The following is a 20,982-nucleotide window of genomic DNA, read 5'->3' on the forward strand; positions in this document are numbered from 1 at the left end:
CCTTGTATAACCTTATATCATTAAACATTATGTGAATTATTTTTAGATTTATAAATCTAAATTTTAGTTGTTATTATAGTCTTTTTAACGTGGTATGTTGTTTCACTTAAATCACATATATATAAAAATATTAAAGTTATGTATTTTATTATGTTAAGTCCCTCTAATACACTAAGGCCAGGGGTGGCTTAACGCCACCCCACCAACTAAGCAACTATAGTGTCTCTGGGGCGACATCGACCACATGGAGCAAATGAAAGAGGGGCGCTATCATGTCCTCGCGAGTGTGTTAACGGAAGAAAAATTGGGATTTTCGATGTGGGAGGCCAAAGTGACCGTTATGCAATGTTCAAATTAAAAAAAATAGTTTTTTTTAATTCAAATATATATACAAACCTATCACAAACTAAAACACACACCAATCATAAAAAAAAATATATAAATTATATCCAATCATTTTTAAGAATGTCATCTGATTCGTCGAGCTCTTCATCCGACGGTGTTCTTGACGATATGATTATTGCAATTACGCAGGAGGCGATTAATTATTTGCGAGAAGAAGCCCAATCCTTTACATCGCGTACCAGACAACCGACTCTTGAACGAGATTGGTTAGGTACTCATGAACATTTAATGCAAGATTATTTTTGTGAAAATCCGTTGTATGATAATGTCCTGTTTAGGCTAGGTTTCGTATGAGCCGTCGCCTTTTCCTAAAACTTTATAATAATCTTGCGGGCGAATTCCCTTTTTTCACACAAAGAGAAGGTGTTAGTCGCAAAATTGGTTTCTTTGGAATGCAAAACTGTACTGCAGCAATTAAGTAACTAGCGTACGACACATCGAGTGATGCGTGGGATGGATATTTAAGAATGTCGGCCAGAAGCTGTCGTGATTGTCTTGAAAATTTATGTGAAGGTATTTTTTATTTATTGTAATTATTATTATTATTATTTTATTTATAGTTTATTATTATTATTAATATTATTTTTATTTACAGTTTATTAATTTTTATTGTTATTAGTATTATTTTTTTATTAACACTATTTTATTAGGTGTTATCTTTCTGTACGGGAGGCGATATTTGAGGATGCCAACCGCTGCCGACGTTCCACTTTTATACGAGGCCCATCAGTGGATACATGGGTTTCCTGGGATGTTGGGTAGTCTTGATTCTAGCAAGTGTTACAATACTCGGCTTCATTTATGATTTGTTCTTTTGCACAATTGGTCACTTTTATTCATTGTTCTTTCACTTTTAATTGTTTAACTCATTATTTATCATTCTTGTAGATATATTGTAACAATAGTATCATTAAAACACATAAACTAATCAAAGGATCCCGTTTTGTCTACGGCAGCCAAGCCGTTGCATTCAGTGAATCCTTCCAAGTGTTATATTGCATATGTTAGCACATTGATTATTACATAGTAAAGATGTAGCATCATGGTTTAGGTTTTGATTAGCCAAGATGTGCGTAAGCATTGAAACCTCTCACAACCGGCATCGTCCAGATAGAGTTTTTGTTTGGAATAATTGGGTCCCGAAGAAGGTGGGCATTGTCGCTTGGAGAGCGGACTTGAACCGGTTGCCGACTAGAGCAGCCCTCTTGGTTTGTAATGTTCCTGTGCAAGACCCGATGTGTGTTTTCTGTGGCAATTACGAAGAATCTAGCGAGCACTTGTTTGTCTCTTGTCACTTCGCGCAATCGGTTTGGCTAAATATCGCCGGTTGGTGCATGATTCCCCCTATTATTGCCTTCGGTATAAATGACTTACTGACACTTCACGAGTTCGAGTTTAGTGCGGCTTTGAGCAATAAAAGGAAAGCATTTCACGCGGTGGTACTTGTTGCGTTTTGGTGTATCTGGAAATTAAGAAATGAGGTGATGTTCAGGCAGGCTACTCCGAATTGTACGAAACTATTGGATGAGATTAAGTCGATGGCGTATCTATGGACTAAGAATCCATCAAAATTGGTGTCCATAACTTGGGAAGATTGGAGTCGATTTAGTTTTGGTGCTTAGTTGTAATGTGATCTTGTAAGTAGGTGGTGTCGAATTGATTCTGTATGTATGGCGGGTAGCGTCTTGCTACAATGAATAAAATGAATTTTCGTCGGCGGTTAAAAAAAAAGTGCTAAAATATGTTTTATATTATAATCATGCATAAAAACTCTAAAAACGATCAACGGGAAACACGTAAGTGTTTTTTCCCTTTTAGGTTAGATTTCTGTGTTGAGTTTGGATGATCATATCTTGGTCATTACTTAATCAAATAAATTAAACTATTGTTTTATGATAAAATTCACTAGAATACGGTTTAAGCGATACATGGCACGCTTAAAAAGCTCTTCCGTTTGGATCCCATAAACATAAAGAGAAAACTAATACTTAAAACCGGAGAGTCTATAAAGATCCACGGTTTTTGACCTATTTTCTAGTCTCAAACAGAAAATTTTTCTAAATGAATGTTGTAGAGAACATTCTAAATTTAGTAAATTGGATAAATATATAAATTTTCTTCAACGTTTGTTATTTTTAAATCGCGATCAGATTCTTAAACTACCCCTCCCTCCTTTTAAATTAAATCACGTTTTATATTCCCCTTCCCTAATTAAAAAACCTGATTTATGTTCGTCGGTTTACCACTGACAATCATGTTTCTGTGGAATTTGACCCTTTTGGTTTTATTGTGAAGGACCTCAAGACCCGGACCCCTATCCTACGATGCAATAATCCGGGTGATCTTTACACTCTTGATCCTAAACACGTCACCAAGTATCCAACACCATCTACTTTTGCATCCATCTCTCAAGACATATGGCATCAAAGACTCGGTCAACCGGGATCGAATCTTCTTCATTCTCTTAAACAATCTAAATTTATTTCTTGTGGGACTACTAAACCCTTGTTTTGTCAATCCTGTGTGTTTGAGAAACATATTAAACTTCCTTTTGTTGATTCACTGAATGCTAGTTTTATGCCTTTTGATATCATACATAGTGATTTGTGAACATCTCCTATTTTAAGTAGTGGCGGACATCACTATTACATGTTGTTGCTTGATGATTTTACTAACTTTCTTTGGACTTACCCACTTGCTAATAAATCACAAATTTACATGACCTCACCACTTTTGTAAACCATATCACCACTCAATTTAACCTTAAAATAAAACAGTTACAATGTGAAAATTGTAAAGAATATGCCAATAATTCTTTTCAACAGTTTTGTCAACAACATGGCATGTACTTTCGTTTTTCATGTTCACATACATCCTCTCAAAATGGCAAGGCGGGGAGAAAAATAAGAACGATAAATAATCTCATCCGCACACTTTTGGCCCAATCGTCCCTACCGAACACCTATTGGCATCATGCACTTGACGTTGCAACTTATCTACTTAACATTCTCCCTAGTAAACTCCTTCACTATAAATCTCCCATTCAATGCCTCTATCTATATCGACCCTCCTATGATCACTTACAAGTTTTTGGATGCCTATGTTACCCATTAGTTCCACATACGACTATCCATAAACTAGAATATCGGTCCATGCCGTGTGTTTTTGTGGGTTACCCATCCAATCATCGTGGGTATAAATGTCTTGATCTTGCAACTAACAAGATAATCACCAACCGTCACATCATTATGTTTGATGAAACAACATTTTCATATGCCAACCGACCTCAACCTACTCTTCAAAACTATGACTTCCTAAACACATTTCTCCATCCACAACTATGGCCTCTCACCCCTCCCCTATGACCAGACAACATACTGGCCCATAACCGATCCCACACCCCTACACCTTCCGGTCCTTCATCGCAGCCCATTCACACCCCTCTGAACAGCCCACATATATCTCATGTTCACATCGGGCAGCAGCCCTCCACTTCTAGCCCTACATCACCCGACCCGAATCCAACATCTCCAACGCCCGCCCCTCCCCATCCTCCAACATCTCCTTTACCCGGCCCAAATCCAATCTCGTTACCCAACGGTACCCACACTTCTCAATCACTGCCCCAACCCCCTGCTCCACCTTTTACCCATACTCACTCTCGATGCGCACACGTGCGATGCATGGTATTACTAAATGACAGTTCCTCAATCTAAATTCTTCTGTCCTTGCTCCCATTCCGAAAAACCCGTGAGATGCCTTATCCGTTCCGGAATGGTATGATGCTATCACCATCAAGTCTAATGCCCTTATTAAAAATAAAACATGGGAATTGGTACCTAAACAACCAAGTATGAATGTTTTGCGTAGTTTATGGTTGTTTCGTCATAAATACAGGTCAGATAGTTTGATAGTTTGCTGGAACGCTACAAAGCACGTCTAGTTTGTGACAGTAGTAATGAACAAATTGACGTTGATTGTGGGGAGACTTTTAGCCCGGTTGTCAAACTTGCAACCATACGCACTGTCTTGTCACTTGCCTTATCACAGTGTTGGGAAATACATCAGCTAGACGTTACCAATGCTTTCTTGCATGGCAACTTGACCGAGACTTTTTAAATGTACCAACCTATGGGGTTTCGACATAAACGGTTTCCCGACTATATGTGCCATCTCAACAAATCTTTCTATGGTCTAAAGCAGGCACCTCGCGCATGACTTTTTTTTCTCTGTTGTACCTGACACTCGTTGGTCTACATCTGGATACTGTGTGTACCTTGGCTCAAACCTTCTGTCCTGGTCCTCCAAACGACAAGCCGTAGTATCACGTTCAAGTGCTGAAGCTGAATATCGTGGTATTGCTAACCTTGTCGCAGAACTTTGTTGGATTCATAATCTTTTATTTGATCTCCATCGATCGATGACTAAAGCCAGTTTGGTATTTTGTAACAACATTTGTGCAGTTTATCTCTCGGGTAATCTTGTCCAACATCAACGCACCAAACATATCGAATTGGATATTCACTTTGTTCGTGAACTTGTTCAGCATGGATATGTTCGTGTTTTGCATGTTCCCTCTCGTTATCAAATCACTGACATTTTCACCAAAGGTCTCCCACGGGTTCTATTTGAGGACTTTCGATCCAGTCTCGGCCACCTCCAGTTTCGATTACGGGGGTGTAATAGAATATATAATAGGAATGTGTATATTAGATTGACTATATAAATCTCTCCACCAAAATAGGAGATTACACACTTGTATATATATTGAATGTTATGAATGAGAGGAGAGCAATTCAGCCATTCTATCAGTTACGAACTGTACATTGTATTTTTCAATTTTTTACTATATACTAATGTTTCCTCACCAACTATTTTTAGTTGACAAATTTTCTACATATTTCGGGTAATCATGCTTAAAGATCAAGACACACACACATATAGGGCCGCCTTAGATATATAAATAATCAAGACATTATTTATTTATATATTTTAGTTGATTGTTTTGTGGACAAGTTGTTTAAGTTGTTTTGGTTGTTTGAAAACAATACAATTCATAATTCACTTAATCGTAATTTTCCTTTATTACCTTGGTCTCTTTTAACATGAATTCACCATCATGGACTTCACACACTGTGAGGTTGAGACACTTTGGCTGGCATCTTACTCCATAGTAACCTTCATTTTCTTCAACACATTCCCACTTGGTTCTCAATGATTATCTTCATCGTCATGCTTGTCTTCAAATGAAATACTATCATTTTTGACAACCTTATAGTACCACACAAGCTCTTACAAATATTGGATACATATCATTTCATGATTGATGCTTTATCCTAGTCAAATCCTAAATTATGTGCTATGAGGGGCCATAAGTTTTTGTCTGTCGTTTGATTGTATCCTCATTTATTTCAACCAACATATATAAAGTTGAAACAATTCAATTTTCTTTTCATCATTAGTCATAGGTGGAAATGGTCTTTTTTGGTTATGGGTAAAGTATTTTTTCAAGAACCATTCCACCAATCGATTACACTCATTACTATACTATCCTTGTTGTTTAGAACTGCTTCATATATCAACATAAGGGTATAAGGAGTGGTTAAACACTTTAAAGTGGCAAACCAAAAAACCGACCAATGAGAGCGCGTCATGTCAATTAGGCAAAAGTGTTTAAACTTTGGTGAAAAATGTTGGCAATGGTTTAAACACTTGGTGAAGTGGTAAACTATTTTTAAAAAAAAAAGGAAAAAAGATGTGATTGGTTGAGATTGGAATGGACCCCACCCCATACCCCCTCTCTCTCTCTCCTTCTTCCCTTTGCCGCATCGGTGTTGGCTCACCGATTTCTCAACATTTTCGTCAAACATGGAAGTGGCAAATGGGTTGGCATTGGTTTGCCACCCATTGCCGCATCGGTGATTTCGTTTTGCCGTCCCCCACTCCTTATCCCCTAAAATCTACCAAGACCATATACTCTTCAATAGACAATATACTAATGGTATTTTGGTCTTACATTTGTTCATTCCCTTATCTTTGGCCTCTTGTTTGGATGTGATAATTAATTGCTTGAAGTGTGCCTGCAAGTATTCGGTTTCCCTTCAATATGTACTACCTTTCATCATCAATGATTTATTCCTTCTCCTTGTCACCATCCACAAAAAAACCTTTCATTGATTTTACAAATTGTATATTCCATTTGCACTTCATGGCCTTGTTTTAGGACATGGTCTAAACTTAACACATTCCTTTCCAAAGAGGGAACATAGAAAACACTTGGAATAATTTCTCTTGATCCTTGAATCTCCATTTTGATCATACCAATTCCTTTTACAACCATTTTATCATTTTCACTTGTTCTTTTTGTATTCCATAAGTTCTTTTAAATCTAGTGCACAGTTATAACAGTTGATCATGTGAATCTTTATTACAGGACTTACGTAACAAATTTCTTGCCATGCACGCCAATTTATGTCTGCTACTAGCAAATCAGATTGCTGTATCACTTCATCCCTTCTTTAGATCGGCAATTCTTCACAATACTCCCTCATGTGACCCGGTTTATTGTAGTAGTAGCAACACGTCATAGCCTTCTTACTTTTACCACTTCTTTTTTCTCTTTAAGTCTTGTTCTTCTTCATGCTTGATGACAATTGTTCTAGAATCCTGAAAAATAGTGTAAGGATATTGTCCGTTTTTGCCCCTAGTGGGTTACCCATCTATGAACTCACGGTTTTATCTCACCAAATGAATTGCTCACCCAAGCAAAACATGTCATGGCATAGAAGATTTCCACTCCCTTATAAGGAAGCTCTCGTTCTCCCCTCTACCGATGTGGGACTTACATCTACACCCTCTTAGGGAGCCTAGCATCTTCCCTGGCACAGTGGCTCGACCCCTGTCTCTGATACCATTTGTAACATCCCACAGGTAAATAGTTACAGGATATTGTTCGTTTTACCCTCGATGATTTGCCGTCTATGAACTCATGGTTTTGTTAACCGGAAAAATTGTTTACGCAGGTCTAAGAAGAGAAGGTTTCAATCCCTTGTAAGGAAGAATTCATTCTCTCTCTCAACTGATGTGTGACTTAGTCTTTACTCTAGTCTTAGTTTTTGCAAATTGTACATGCCTTCCATATCTTTTATGTAATCTTTCACTTGAATCATTTATGTGGCTGTTATAACACTTGTTGTAGATAGGGGATGATTGATTTTATCATAGGTATAGGTTTAATGGAAGAATGATAACATGAGACAAAAGAAGCTAATTACAAAAACCAAATCATAGAAGTAGTGATTAGAATACATTTGATTACACATCCCTAATGACCTATATATACATGCATATGGACTATAATATTAACGGCCAACTGACACCACCTGTGACCACTATTTGACCACAATAACTGTTAGTTAGATAATAACTTTGTTCGGGACTTAACTTGACACGATCTAGACTTTCCTATGACATGATATTTACACAATAATTGATACAAATAAACTATAAACAGTGATTAATTTACTAAACTTAATATAAAACTTCCTAAAACTTGTTATTTCAGATGATTGAACAGTTGTAATAAAATTTGACACTAATTATTTATATAGATGTAAAAGATTTTGAACGAAAAGTGTTTGTGGTTAACCCAACACATCCAAATAAACAATACTCATTTTGATTTGTTTGTGTTTTGACCCATTACCCAATGTGAGGACCTTTAATGAAACATAACAGGAAAACAAAACTTACCAACATAGCCTGCATAGTAACTAATGTCCTCTTCTTTCTCCGCAATGTTAAAATCCCTTACCTACAAAAAAAAAAATCAAGATAAAGAATTCCAAGCGAATAAATTTGGAAAATGGGAAAGAATGGAAAACATAAGTGAACACGTGTACCATGAAATAGAGAAACGGATAGAGAGATGATATTGGAAGTACTGTGAAGGAAAATGGAAATAAATGTCAGACATAAAACCAATATTGGGAGTAATTTGAATTACATTTAAGATCGTATGCTTCAAATGCAACAAATAGTTATTTCCACTTTTTTTGTATAATCTGACATCTAATACCAAGAAACCAAGATATAAACTGATAAACATATACTTTTCATTCTGGTCCAACTATTTCATGCATCATTAGGATAGAATTTGGTGTCCCTTTTGGATCTATACTAGATCGCTTGTTTTGAGCCTTAAGAGAAGCTACCTTTTGTCGCAAGAAGGACGACGCAAGAAGGATGACAGGGAAATGATTACAGAATTATGTTGAAAACAACTTGGAAATACAATACTTAAAATGAGAGATTACTTGACTACTTGATTTATATCTAGATAGATATATAGATAAATACTAATCAACTATATTGATGCATAATTCCTTAATTCACGCGGGTCAAAAGTAGCAGGTTGTTTATGTAATTAATAGAAAGTTAGTTTAAGATCTAAATAGATTAAGTACACAAGTGCGAGGACCAGAAGTGACGAAGTGAAAGTTTATAACCTACATCTAAGGGAATCGACATTCCATTCCCTGGAGACTGTGACTCTTCACAGAAGGCGGCAAACATCAGGATCTTCAAGAGACACATCATTTCATCAAGAAGACACAATTGTTCGGACGCACCTCTTTAATATGTATAAATAGGGTTAGGATTTTCAATTGTAAACATATTCTCAATCATTTTGTACAATCACATTCAATCAGGTTCAATTGAATTCTTGTTGTTTTTCTATTTCTTGTTTCATCTTTGTTTCATATCAAGTTCATAGATTGGGACCAACAAACTACACTACTTGACATTGACAAGACATAACTCCACTAATCATTGAGTTTCTATGCCATAACTCTTCCATTACTTCAAGTGTTAAAGTCAAGTCATAACTCCATGCTAAAACATGGTAACCTCCAAACTAGTTAACGAGTGGATCAAGCTACTTCTTGTGATTTAGCCCCTCCTACTTGTAGTTCGGGTTGACCCACCTGAATACGTTTAGCAAATAACCCAAGTCCAATTTATAGCCCACATAAATAGTTGATTACTAACACAGAGCACTACAATCCATATATTGTTAACTGTTGGTAACGCGGTTTGGCAAAAAAAAAAAAAAAAGAAAAAAAAATCTGATCAAGATGTGGCAGGAGCGTATATGAAAACAAGTGTTAATGTTACATAGGCCATCACTTTCATACTGATCAACCAACAAATTCCGATTGACTAGTAATTTCGTGCTGGCTAGATGAAGTTCTTGGTCGTTTTAGGATCTTAGATTGTTGTTTCTATAAGCACACGTATGAAGATTACAACTAATGCCTGATGATAACTCAGGCTATTTCTATAAATGGGTTGTGTTTGAAAATATATGAGATTTATTATTAGTGTTATTATGATATTCTTTAGGTAGTTAAAGTGTAAATGTATTTTCTATATATTGTATCTTGTATCTTGTTCTATTATCACGAGAAGAAAAGAAATCTTTCACATTCTCAATTCAAACATGGTATAAGAGGATTTTACGATCTCTCAAGAGTACTATAGCCTTTGGATTACATTATAGTCATCCCACTTCTACCTCATTGCTTGGCTACTCTGATATTGATTGGGCTCGTTGCTTAGAGACTCGCCGATCCACTTATGGTTACTCTATATTTTTAGGGGGTAATCTGATTTCTTGGAGTGGTAAGAAACAACCTACCGTCGCCAGATCCAGCTGCGTGTCCGAGTAATGGGCTATGCTAACACTGCTTCGGAAATTGAATGGATAACTCATCTTCTTCAAGAACTTCATGCGCTTCCTCCAGAAAGACCAACTATTCTTGGTGATAATCAAAGTGCTATTTTTCTAACTCAAAATCCCGTTGCTCATAAACGCGCTAAACACATAGCTCTTGATTATCATTTTTACGTGAATTAGTGACTGCTGGTCATCTGGCTACTAAATTTGTTCCAACCAAGCTTCAGGGGCTGATATCTTCACAAAAAGTCTTCCAAGTTCTCAGTTTAATGTTTTTAGACACATGCTTCGCATCGGACCACTACCGTTCAGCTTACAGGGGGATGTTAGATAATATATGAGATTTATTATTAGTGTTATTATGATATTCTTTAGGTAGTTAAAGTGTAAATGTATTTTCTATATATTGTATCTTGTATCTTGTTCTACTATTACCAGAAGAAAAGAAATCTTTCACATTCTCAATTTAAACAGGTTGGCACTTAATCAGACCTCAACGTACGTCTAGTTGCTCAGTGGCGAAGCTTGAGATTTCCGATCGGATGGTCGAAAACATATATACCCAAAAATTTCTATAAAAACGGGGGTCGAAAACGTATATACCCAAAAGTTTCTATACGAAAACTACGTACTCTCCACTACCGAGCGACAACCCCTCCCGCCCCCACTATGTTGCGCCCCTGCAACTGCTATTGACTGATTATGTTTCTAGATGTACTGTTTGATGCTTAGCAACATGGATGCATCTAAGATTTAGCATCACCTATTGGCCTTGACCAACTTCAATATTTGCTTAAGTTTAATCTTGTTTCATCATTATTTAAGTAAATTTTAAGTAATTTATAACTAGAATAAAAATAGATAGATCATAAAATCGAGACCCTTATTATCTTTAATTTTGACAATAATATTGATATATATTTTTCCTTTTCTGAGAAAAATGACACTGAAAAAAGAAAAATTGATGCTACTAAAATTATGATAGAACATTGATAATTGCAACTGACCCCCTAAAAGTTTTATAATAAAATACATTGTGTTACAAAGTGTTACATATGGAGGTATACAAGAGTATTCATGGTTTTCTTAATTTAGATGAGTTTTCATAGATATAGATATAGATTAGTATATTCATATATATACTGTTATAATTATCTAGTTGAAATTGTAATATATGTATATAAAAGGATTTTTAAGAGTTACTGTGTATAATAAAAGATATTATTTATCACTATGGCATCAACTCCCTATACATAAAAAAAATCCATTTATCACTAGTGTTTTAGTTCTCTCCCTCATTAGTCATCCAATCTGATCTCAGATTTGAAAGTGAATCTGGTAAAACAAAAGTTTGCTATATACTATAAAATATGTCTTATAAATTTGACGCTCTACTGGATTGACGCTCTACTGGCCTGCTTACCAGGCAAGCCGAGGCAGCATGAGCTTAAGCTGGGGCTCGACAAATTTGAGGAGCCAAAATTTCAAGCTCATGCTTGGCTCTATTAAAATTCAAGAATGCTCGTGACTCATCAAGCCACAATAGGGCCAAATAAGCATATGTGGAGTGTTGGATCCAATTGTCAAAACCATTGAAGTTAAAGACCCGTCAAAGACGGATTTGATGTAATTTAAGCAGCTAAAAAATATGTGTCAAAAGAACTAAATGGAACAAATTGTACTTGAAGGGCCCAATTAAATTGTTTAGTTTAATTGAGGGAGTTCTCATTTATAGATGTCGGAAAGAAGGCAATAAGTCGTAGTATAGGGGCTAGATATGTAATATGGTGTTCTATATAAACACCCTCATTGTATAACCCTAGAACTAGTTTTTTCTCAATTAAAAATTCAACCCCGTTACAAAGTTCATTCTCTATACCAGTCAACATGGTATCAGAGTGGTGTTTCTGATCCGTGAACACTTTGTTCATCATCTACAATCAACAAAACCAAAATCAAACCAGAAAAACCCAAAACCAAAACCATAATCAACTCCAAAAATCTATCTGATCAAACTCCAAGAATCCAATCTATCTCCACCACCGCCGCTATAAGAAACCCTAGCTGCCGCTGCAAGAAACCCTAGTCGCCGGGCGGATTTGTTTTTTGAAGTTGTTCATCAGCTGTGTTGAAGTTGTTCATCGGTTGTTCATCATTGATCTATCGAGGTTCTGGGCGGATTTAACTTGGTCGCTGTTTAACCAGTTGTTCATCGTTGTTTCTCCCGTTTAATCTGTACCTCCAGGAAACCCTAGCCGCCGTTTAATCTGGCGGATTTACTGAAGTCTTTTGGACCGTTTTTAAGCTAGCGGATTTGTTCTGCGGTATCTCAAATCTTGAATGCGAGTTCAAGTTGCCCGACGTATTTGATAAATATGTCGGTAAGATAACTTCGCTACCTAGCGTTGTTATTCCAAGTTTCTTTTTCTTGTAGATTGCCAGCGTATTTGGGCGACCTTAAGATAACTTATCTATGGTTCCCGGCGTATTTAACATTTCCGGCAGCTTTTAACCTTAAACGTGAGTTCAAGTGTCCAGCGTATTTGAGAAATACGCTGGTCAGTTATTTTTTCCGGTAATAGACAGCGTTTTTAGTTCAAAAAAAAAAAACTCCGTGTCAGAAAAGTTAATATGGCAATCAATCATGAAAAAAACAGATCATGAATATTTGATTCTGGTGCCACTAACAACATGATGTTTGAACCGTTGGACATGTGTTCAATGACCAACCCTCAAAAGGCTCAAATTCATGCCGCGAACAACGGAACAATGCAACTGAAAGGAGGAGGAACAATTGAAATTTCACCAACTATGAAATTATCAAATTGCCTTTATGTTCCGTCATTATCACAAAAATTGCTCTCAATTAGTCATATTACCAAAGAATTAAATTGCGTGGTACTAATGCACCCTACCTTTTGCCTCTTACAGGATATCAGGACGTGTGTGATTATTGGACATGGCACTGAGCGCCAAGGATTATACTACGTGGATGAAGTGGCTCAACATGGTACTGTGATGTTGGCACATGGAACGAAAACCGAGAAGCTTGGCTATGGCATAGACGTTTGGGACACCCATCCAGTGGTTATTCGCATCTTTTGTTTCCAAAACTCTTCCCTTCAAATGGTAAAATAGATTGTGAAACCTGTTTTCTTGCCAAAAGCCATCGACAACCATTTAAACCTAGCAATACGAAAGTTGATTTACCTTTTTCACTAAAAGCCATCGACAACCATGGTAAAATAGATTGTGGGGTCCTGCTCCTTTTATGGGGGGCAGAGTTTTCGGTACTTTCTACTATTCGTGGATGATTGCAGTCACATGACATGGGTATATTTTAAAAAAAAAAAAAAATCTGAAGTTTATGAGAAATTTATCGCATTTTATGCTATGATTCACACTCAGTTCAAAAGGGAAATCCAAATCCTTCGGTCCGACAATGTGGGGGGGGGGGGGGATTTGTCAATACATCCATGAAACATTTCTTTAAAATCAAAGGATTAGTTCATCAAACCTCTTGAAATGACTCGAGCTCTTCTAATTGAATCTCATGTACCTACATCTTTCTGGCCGGAGGCGGTTGCAACCTCTGTGTATCTCCTAAATCGGCTTCCCACCAAAGCTCTTAAGTTTAAGACTCCCCTAGATTACCTATCTATGTTTGCCAGTATTCCCCATCCACTTACACTTGAACCTTGAATCTTCGGTTGTACAACATTTGTCCACATACTAAAAACCAACAGAAACAAACTTGGCCCATGTGCTGAGAAATGTGTATTTGTCGGCTATGGGATCGATCAAATAGGTTACCGGTGTTATAATCCAAAAACTCGTCACATGTTCACCACAATGAATTGTGACTTTCTTGAAACAAAATATTTTTATAACACCCAACTTAGTGGTCGGGGGAGAACGAATGTATAGACACTATGAGTTGGCTAACTCAACTTCCATCATCTGAAGAAGTAACAACAGAAGACTATCACAGTACTTCGAGTCAATCACCTTCAAACATAGCCACACAATCTGTGGAGCACAGTACCACTGAAGAAACTCCATCCAACTTGATACCAGAGGTAAGAAATACTGAGAATCCTGAATGTTCTATGTCTTATAACTATGAGATAACATGGGAACACATAGAACCGGCAACAACAGAACATACAGAACATGTTGAACCAGATGTTGAACAGGTTGAACCAGATGTTGAAAAGGTTGAACCAGTTGCAGCAGAGACAACCAGAAGATACTTTCTCCCTCCAAGAGAAAATAGAGGAGTTCCTCCCAAGATATACTCACCAGAAAAGGTGGCTCCAAGGTCTAGATACCCTGTGACAAACATTGCCACTAGGAATCTGTCTAAGGAAGCTAAAGCATTTGCCACTGCCTTGTGCTCTGAACAAATGCCATCTACAACACAAGAAGCCTTGAAGTCAAAAGAGTGGAAAAAGGCCATGGAGACAGAAATGGAAGCACTCAAGAAGAATAACACATGGGAGAAATGTACTCTTCCACCAGGAAAGAAAACAGTGGGATGTATTTGGGTGTTTTCAATCAAACATAGGCCTGGCACAATTGAAAGATACAAAGCACGACTGGTTACAAAGGGGTATACTCAAACTTACGGAATTGATTACTCTGAAACCTTCTCCCTAGTAGCCAAAATCGGCACAATCAGAGTTCTTTTTTCAATAGCCGCCAATAAAGGTTGGTCTCTTCATCAATTTGATGTGAAAAATGCCTTCCTACATAGAGAACTGAACGAGGAGGTCTATATGGATGCCCCACCGGGATTCAATGAGAATTTCAAGGCTGGAGAAATATGTCGGTTAAAGAAATCTCTGTATGGGCTCAAGCAGTCTTCTAGAGCTTGGTTTGGGAGGTTTACCCTTGCTATGAAGAAATATGGCTTCAAACAAAGCAATTCTGACCATACTCTATTTTTTAAACGAAGGGGCAATCTTGTGACCTGCTTAATTATCTACGTTGATAACATGATACTTACAGTGAACGATGAAGAGGAAATGTCAATGTTAAGAGATAAATTTTTTCGGAGTTCGAGATGAAAGACCTCGGAAGATTAAAATATTTCCTTGGAATTGAAGTTCTAAAATCTAAACAAGGGATTTTTATTTGTCAGAAGAAATATATTCTTGATCTCTTAGCCGAAACCGGAATGATTGAGTGCAAACCTGCAGACCTCTTAGCCAAAACCGGAATGATTAAGTGCAAACCTGCAGACACCCCAATGGTGGTTAACCACGGCCTACACATGGAAGATGGAGCAGAACTAGCAGATGAAGAGAGATATCAACGAATGGTGGGAAAACTAATATACCTCTCCCACTCTCGCCCAGATATAGCTTATGCAGTAGTAGTAGTGAGCCAGTTTATGCACCAGCCCCAAACAAGTCACATAGAAGCAGTTTTAAGAATCATCAGGTATCTCAAAGGAACAACAGGTCATGGTATACTTTTCAAACCAAATGGGCACTTAGAAATCCAAGTTTATACAGACGCCGACTGGGCATGGGATAAAGGAACGAGAAGGTCAACCTCAGGATACTTTACCATGGTCGGAGGAAATCTAGTCACCTAGAGAAGCAAAAAACAAAAAGTAGTCACCCTATCTAGTGTAGAAACCGAATTCCGATGGGTTGCACGTGGCCTAGCAGAAATTCTATGGATACGCAAGCTTCTAACTGAGACTGGCTTTCCTCCCACTGCAGCAACCAAAATCATGTGCGATAATAAAGCTGCTATACATATCTCAGAAAATCCAGTCCAACATGATCGAACAAAACATGTGGAGGTAGACTGACATTTCATCAAGGAGAAACTGGAGGAAGGAATCATAGAGCTCCCATATGTATCGTCAAAAGATCAACTCGCAGATATTTTTACAAAAGCCGTCAACGGATACATGTTTAGTAGCTGCTTGAGCAAGTTAAGTATTAGGGACCCCACTACTCAACTTGAGGGGAGTGTCGGAAAGAAGGCAGTAAGTCGTAGTATAGGGGCTAAATGTGTAATATGGTATTCTATATAAACACCCTCCTTGTGTAACCCTAGAACTAGTTTTTTCTCAATTAAAAATTCAACCCCATTAGAAAGTTCATTCTCTATATCAGTCAACAATTGAGAGCTTCCCTCTTCTCTTTGGATTCGAGCAACACCGATATGAGAGTGTTTCCTACCAATATCTCCCATCTTTTATAGCTAACTCAATATCTTCAATTTTCATATAGCATGGATGTGGAATAACCCTTTTCATAGAATAGATTCCTACACGTTACACCTTTGTTTTAGAACAGAGTCCTTCACATTATGTTCTTTTCTCTCGTATTTTTAGGCCCAGACTATTGTAAAGATTTTTGACCTAATTAGTTTAAAAAGCACTAGCTCGTGATTACTTTTGTAAATATTAGATGTTAGATTATTCTGATTTATTACTGTTATTGTCCATACTTGGTTTTGTGAAGGATTGCATATGTATTTGGGGTGTTCATCGAATAAACAGTTTTCGAATTATTCGAATCAAATTTTTAATTTTTTTACCTGAATTCATATTCGATTTGATTCGATTAATATTTGAAACTCGAATTCGAACCGAATTCGAATAAATTCGATTTAATTCAAGTTCACCCTAAACAATAAATTATTTTACTTTCATTTTTTAAAAGTACTACAAACTAATTATATTCAACATAAAATTTAATAACCTGCAAAATTAATTAACTATCAATATGTCAAAACACAAAAAAAAATAAAAGATAGATTGTTTACTGGTAGCGATTTAAGTTAGATAAAAATTTAGAAATAAGTAGCATATACTATTTGTCAGTAGGTTTGGTAATGTTATGAATAATAAACTTATCATTTATGGAGGTGGTTCATACTTTGGCCAAGTTTCGAAGTTATATGTGTGTGTATATACATATATTAAAAAATTATATATAAATTGAATTCAAATTTCGAATCGAATCGAATTCAAAATCATAAATTCGTATTCAATTCTAATTCGATTACTGGACTCGAATACGAATCAACTCGAATTCGAATCGAGTCGAATTTCGAATTTTTCGAATCCGGAACACCCCTAATATGTACAAGCTCAGTGATGGTAAAATATTATGCAACATTGTTTAGCAACTTGTCTACCTTTAACTAATTAACCAGAAGATATAAATCAATGCGAAAGGAGATAAAAAGCTTAGCTGATTAACGTAATGTTCATATGAGTTCAAAAATGTTACAGATAATAAATAAATACCTTTACTAAGTATGACTTCTTTTATGTTAACAAAGAAAGAACCTTCCTGAAGTTAATCTGGGTCTATATAAAGTAACTAAAGAAACCAATCTGTATACAACTTGATTTAATTGTATCAACAAAATAACGTTTTGGTCACCTTTAAGAAAAATAACATTTTATAATAAAATATTAATAAACATTAATATTATAATAAGATGATGAACTCAAGATGAATAGATGATTAAGCAATAAAATAAATAATATACTCACCAACACAAAGCACCACCACCCACAGAAAAAAGAGCTCTTTGATGGGTAACCCAGTTTGGATCCGTTTATTACGATCCACTTTACAACCAGGGCAATTCTCATGGTATTCTTGCTCCAAAAGCTCATCGTTTATCGCCATTTTTAAATCCAAACTTTTGGCAACAAGAAACAGAGATTTGATCAATTATATAGCAAGAATAAAATACAATAGTAGTCCCTCAGTTACTTACTGTTATGCTTTTAGCTTTTCTCTTCTGATTATTATAACTTTGGTCCTTATAAAGAATGAAACAGTAACAAACAGTGGCGAACCCAAGATTTTTATTTTTTTGAATGGCAACTCTTTCTTCTACTCTATTACACCAATAATTCTAAATTAATCGCCTATGCCCAGGTTTGAATCTGAGACCTCTTCTTTAAGAAGTAATGCCTCTACCAAATGGGTTAGCCCCATATTGGCAACCGATCCACTTCTGAAAACGTGTTTTGAGATCTAAGTGTCACTTTTCGGCATGAACGTGAAATGCGTGTATGGAATATATATAACAATATATATTCTATATTTAGAACCAAATAAAGGTGTTTCCACTAATTTCTATTTACAGTCCACTCAAATGAACTTTTTATATAATCACACTTTGCTTTAATAGACATGTTTGTTCCATATTCGCATGCCCATTCTTTTTTTGTTTTCTTTTAACCTAGGCGTATATTATTATACTAGTGGTATCAAACCAACGATTTTCAGTTTTACACGACGGAAATTTGATTAGTATTAGTTCATTTTGTTACGATAACAACACTCGTTATGAAAAACGAATCAGGAAAAATAAATAAATAGATAGAGTCGCGATATAGTTAAAAGAATATTAACACGTGATTTACATCGATCGAAAACAATTACTGTAGGAATCGGTTCGTCATGCTATTGCTATGGTACCGACACTCACTATAGCAATATTGACACCCGTTACATTATCTATAATCGCTTCGATTTTGTTCGTTATGGTATCAACAATCGCTTTTGCAACCAAAATTGTTCGTTACAGTAACAATCGCTTTAGCTTTAACTACCGAACGATAAATCAAGATAAATCTCATTATTCTTTTATATTTATATAAATAATGAAGTATTAATATATATTTTATACTAATAAAAAAATAACTTGAAATTGGATTATATAACCATCATAGGGTCCACCAAACCCTGTTGGGTTATATAAGATTTGATGATAATTAAAGCCAAAACCTAAAGGAACTTTGTTCCCAGCCTGATGAAATAAGTTGAAGTATAATCAAGTGTCATGAAGTTTCCCTTTTGAATACTTTTCTAACAAACAACCAAAACTGCTGATACAAGAACTGTTGCATCAACTGGAAGACAGAATACAAAGTGTTGGATTGATAAAGTGTTGGTCAACCGGTCAACAAGTCAAAGCTAAAGATCAGAGACCAGTCAACATTAATGTCACACCCTGATTTCTGGTGGGCCTGGATGGGTAGGGTTTAAGCATGACGATCGGATAACAATATCACAATTTATATGCAGCAGAAGTATTTGAGTAAAAATACTCAATTCAATAAAAGCTTGAATATATATAAAATTTATACAACCGTTCAAGTGTAAGCCCACATGCAGGATCGAAATAAAAAGAGCTTTAGACATCATAGGCCTTAAGCTGAGGAGTTGCAAATTCCATAGCATTTTTCATAGCCGATCCGGATTCCCAGCCTAATATCAAGGTTCGTACCTGTGGTTCAATTTTTTGAAAATACGTCAGCTTTGCTGGTAAATATAATTAACTGACTCGTTTTGAAAATCGTTTTTCAAAAAGAGTTTCATAGATAGAGAAAACTCGTAGGTAATCATTTAATATTTCTTGGGATTTTATCTTGTCACCAGATTTACAATACTTGTCATTCAATCGAGAACCAGAACCAGAAATCAATGTCGGTCATTTTCAGGGCTATAATGATTAAGGTACACACCAAAGTTTAATAACGCGTCTTATAGTCAGTATGCCTACCCCAACGCGTTAGTTAGTATGACCGTAATAGTTCATGAGTTGGAACGCCCGGACTCGGTACCCTTAACCCCCAATCGTTTCAGTTATCAAGTACTACGGATTAAATCGAGTTCTTATATTTATATGCAATCACAAGGCTCATTTATATAATACCCGCTCCAAGTGGCATATTTTCCATACCCCAAGTTTAAAAACAAAATAAGTTAGAGTATTTACCTCTTACTAGCTTCCAACCGATAACAGTTTTAATTTAGCAAAAGTAGCAAATCAAAGTATTATTGACCCAAGTCCGATTATCTGGGGGGGGGGGGGTTCTAAAGTCCGGAATGAACAGAATTAGTTATCTGTCAGAATGTATACGAGTCATAGGTTAGTTTCTTAGACATGACCCGTTACTTAAGAATAGATTTGGTTTCGCTAGATTAGGCGTAGACCAGATAGAATGTTATTTATACCTATCCGAGTGCAATGACTCATTTGATAAAGGTTATATAACCACACATCCTATTTTGAAATAATTTTGACTTGATTAGACCCAATACACCTATTTTATACAAACTAGGTTAGTATAACTGGTTATGCACGTAAAAGCGGGTTCGGAAGGTCGGTTGGGTCTAAGACAAGTCCGGGGCGTCAAAATATATTTTATAACATTACACATTTTGTTTGAAAGTTAGAATGTTGATTAGTTTGGCTTAAAACCATTTGTTTAGTCATTTTGACGAAAAAGAGCATAGTTGTCCTTTTTATTATATATTTACAAGACTTGTCATTGGACCTACCAAACAACATGACCAATAGGTATAACTTCAGATGGTTATACTCTATGATAATATGGTCATAATCTCAAGTTTAATCAGATGCTAACGTTGACTAAACGGGTCAGAATCAAAAGTCAAAGCAGAAGTCACACTGCTTGACTTTTGACACAGAATGAAGTTTTAAACCGAATAGGACGAGTTGGGCATGCTAATACATGTTTATATAAGTTATATATTCTGTTTAAGTGTCAAAACAAGTGAGTTATAAGCTTAGAAACTCATTTATGCGATCTATGCAAATTGTTGCATTTTTTACTTTTTAAGTAACATGCTTGACTCGTTAATTCGACTAGTAAACGTGATGATCCGAGGGTATGATCATAGAGGGATCACACCATCATTATTATGATCACGTAGAAAATTTTGGATTGAACTTTGACTTGACCATATTGGTCAGAACTGAAAGTCAAACAGAAAGTCAAACTATTTAACTTTTAGTTAATTACTAGCTAAAATAAATGA

General features: G+C 36.1%; 1 protein-coding gene across 1 annotated transcript in view; it reads right to left on the bottom strand.

The window, feature by feature from the left end:
• The window catches only part of LOC110878603 (protein ZINC INDUCED FACILITATOR-LIKE 1), a 55,930-nt gene extending 38,104 nt beyond the window's left edge, over positions 1-17,826 (bottom strand). Inside the window, exons 1-3 of the mRNA XM_022126936.2 lie at positions 17,673-17,826; positions 8,307-8,347; positions 8,158-8,218 (exon numbers count right to left, since the gene is read on the bottom strand). Of these exons, the coding sequence (XP_021982628.1) occupies positions 8,158-8,218; positions 8,307-8,347; positions 17,673-17,811 (241 nt within the window). The 5' untranslated portion in view covers positions 17,812-17,826. The remainder of the gene's footprint in view (positions 1-8,157; positions 8,219-8,306; positions 8,348-17,672) is intronic.
• Between the last annotated feature and the right edge of the window lie 3,156 nt (positions 17,827-20,982).

Source organism: Helianthus annuus, chromosome 9, assembly GCF_002127325.2.
Source record: "Helianthus annuus cultivar XRQ/B chromosome 9, HanXRQr2.0-SUNRISE, whole genome shotgun sequence".
NCBI lineage: Eukaryota > Viridiplantae > Streptophyta > Magnoliopsida > Asterales > Asteraceae > Helianthus > Helianthus annuus.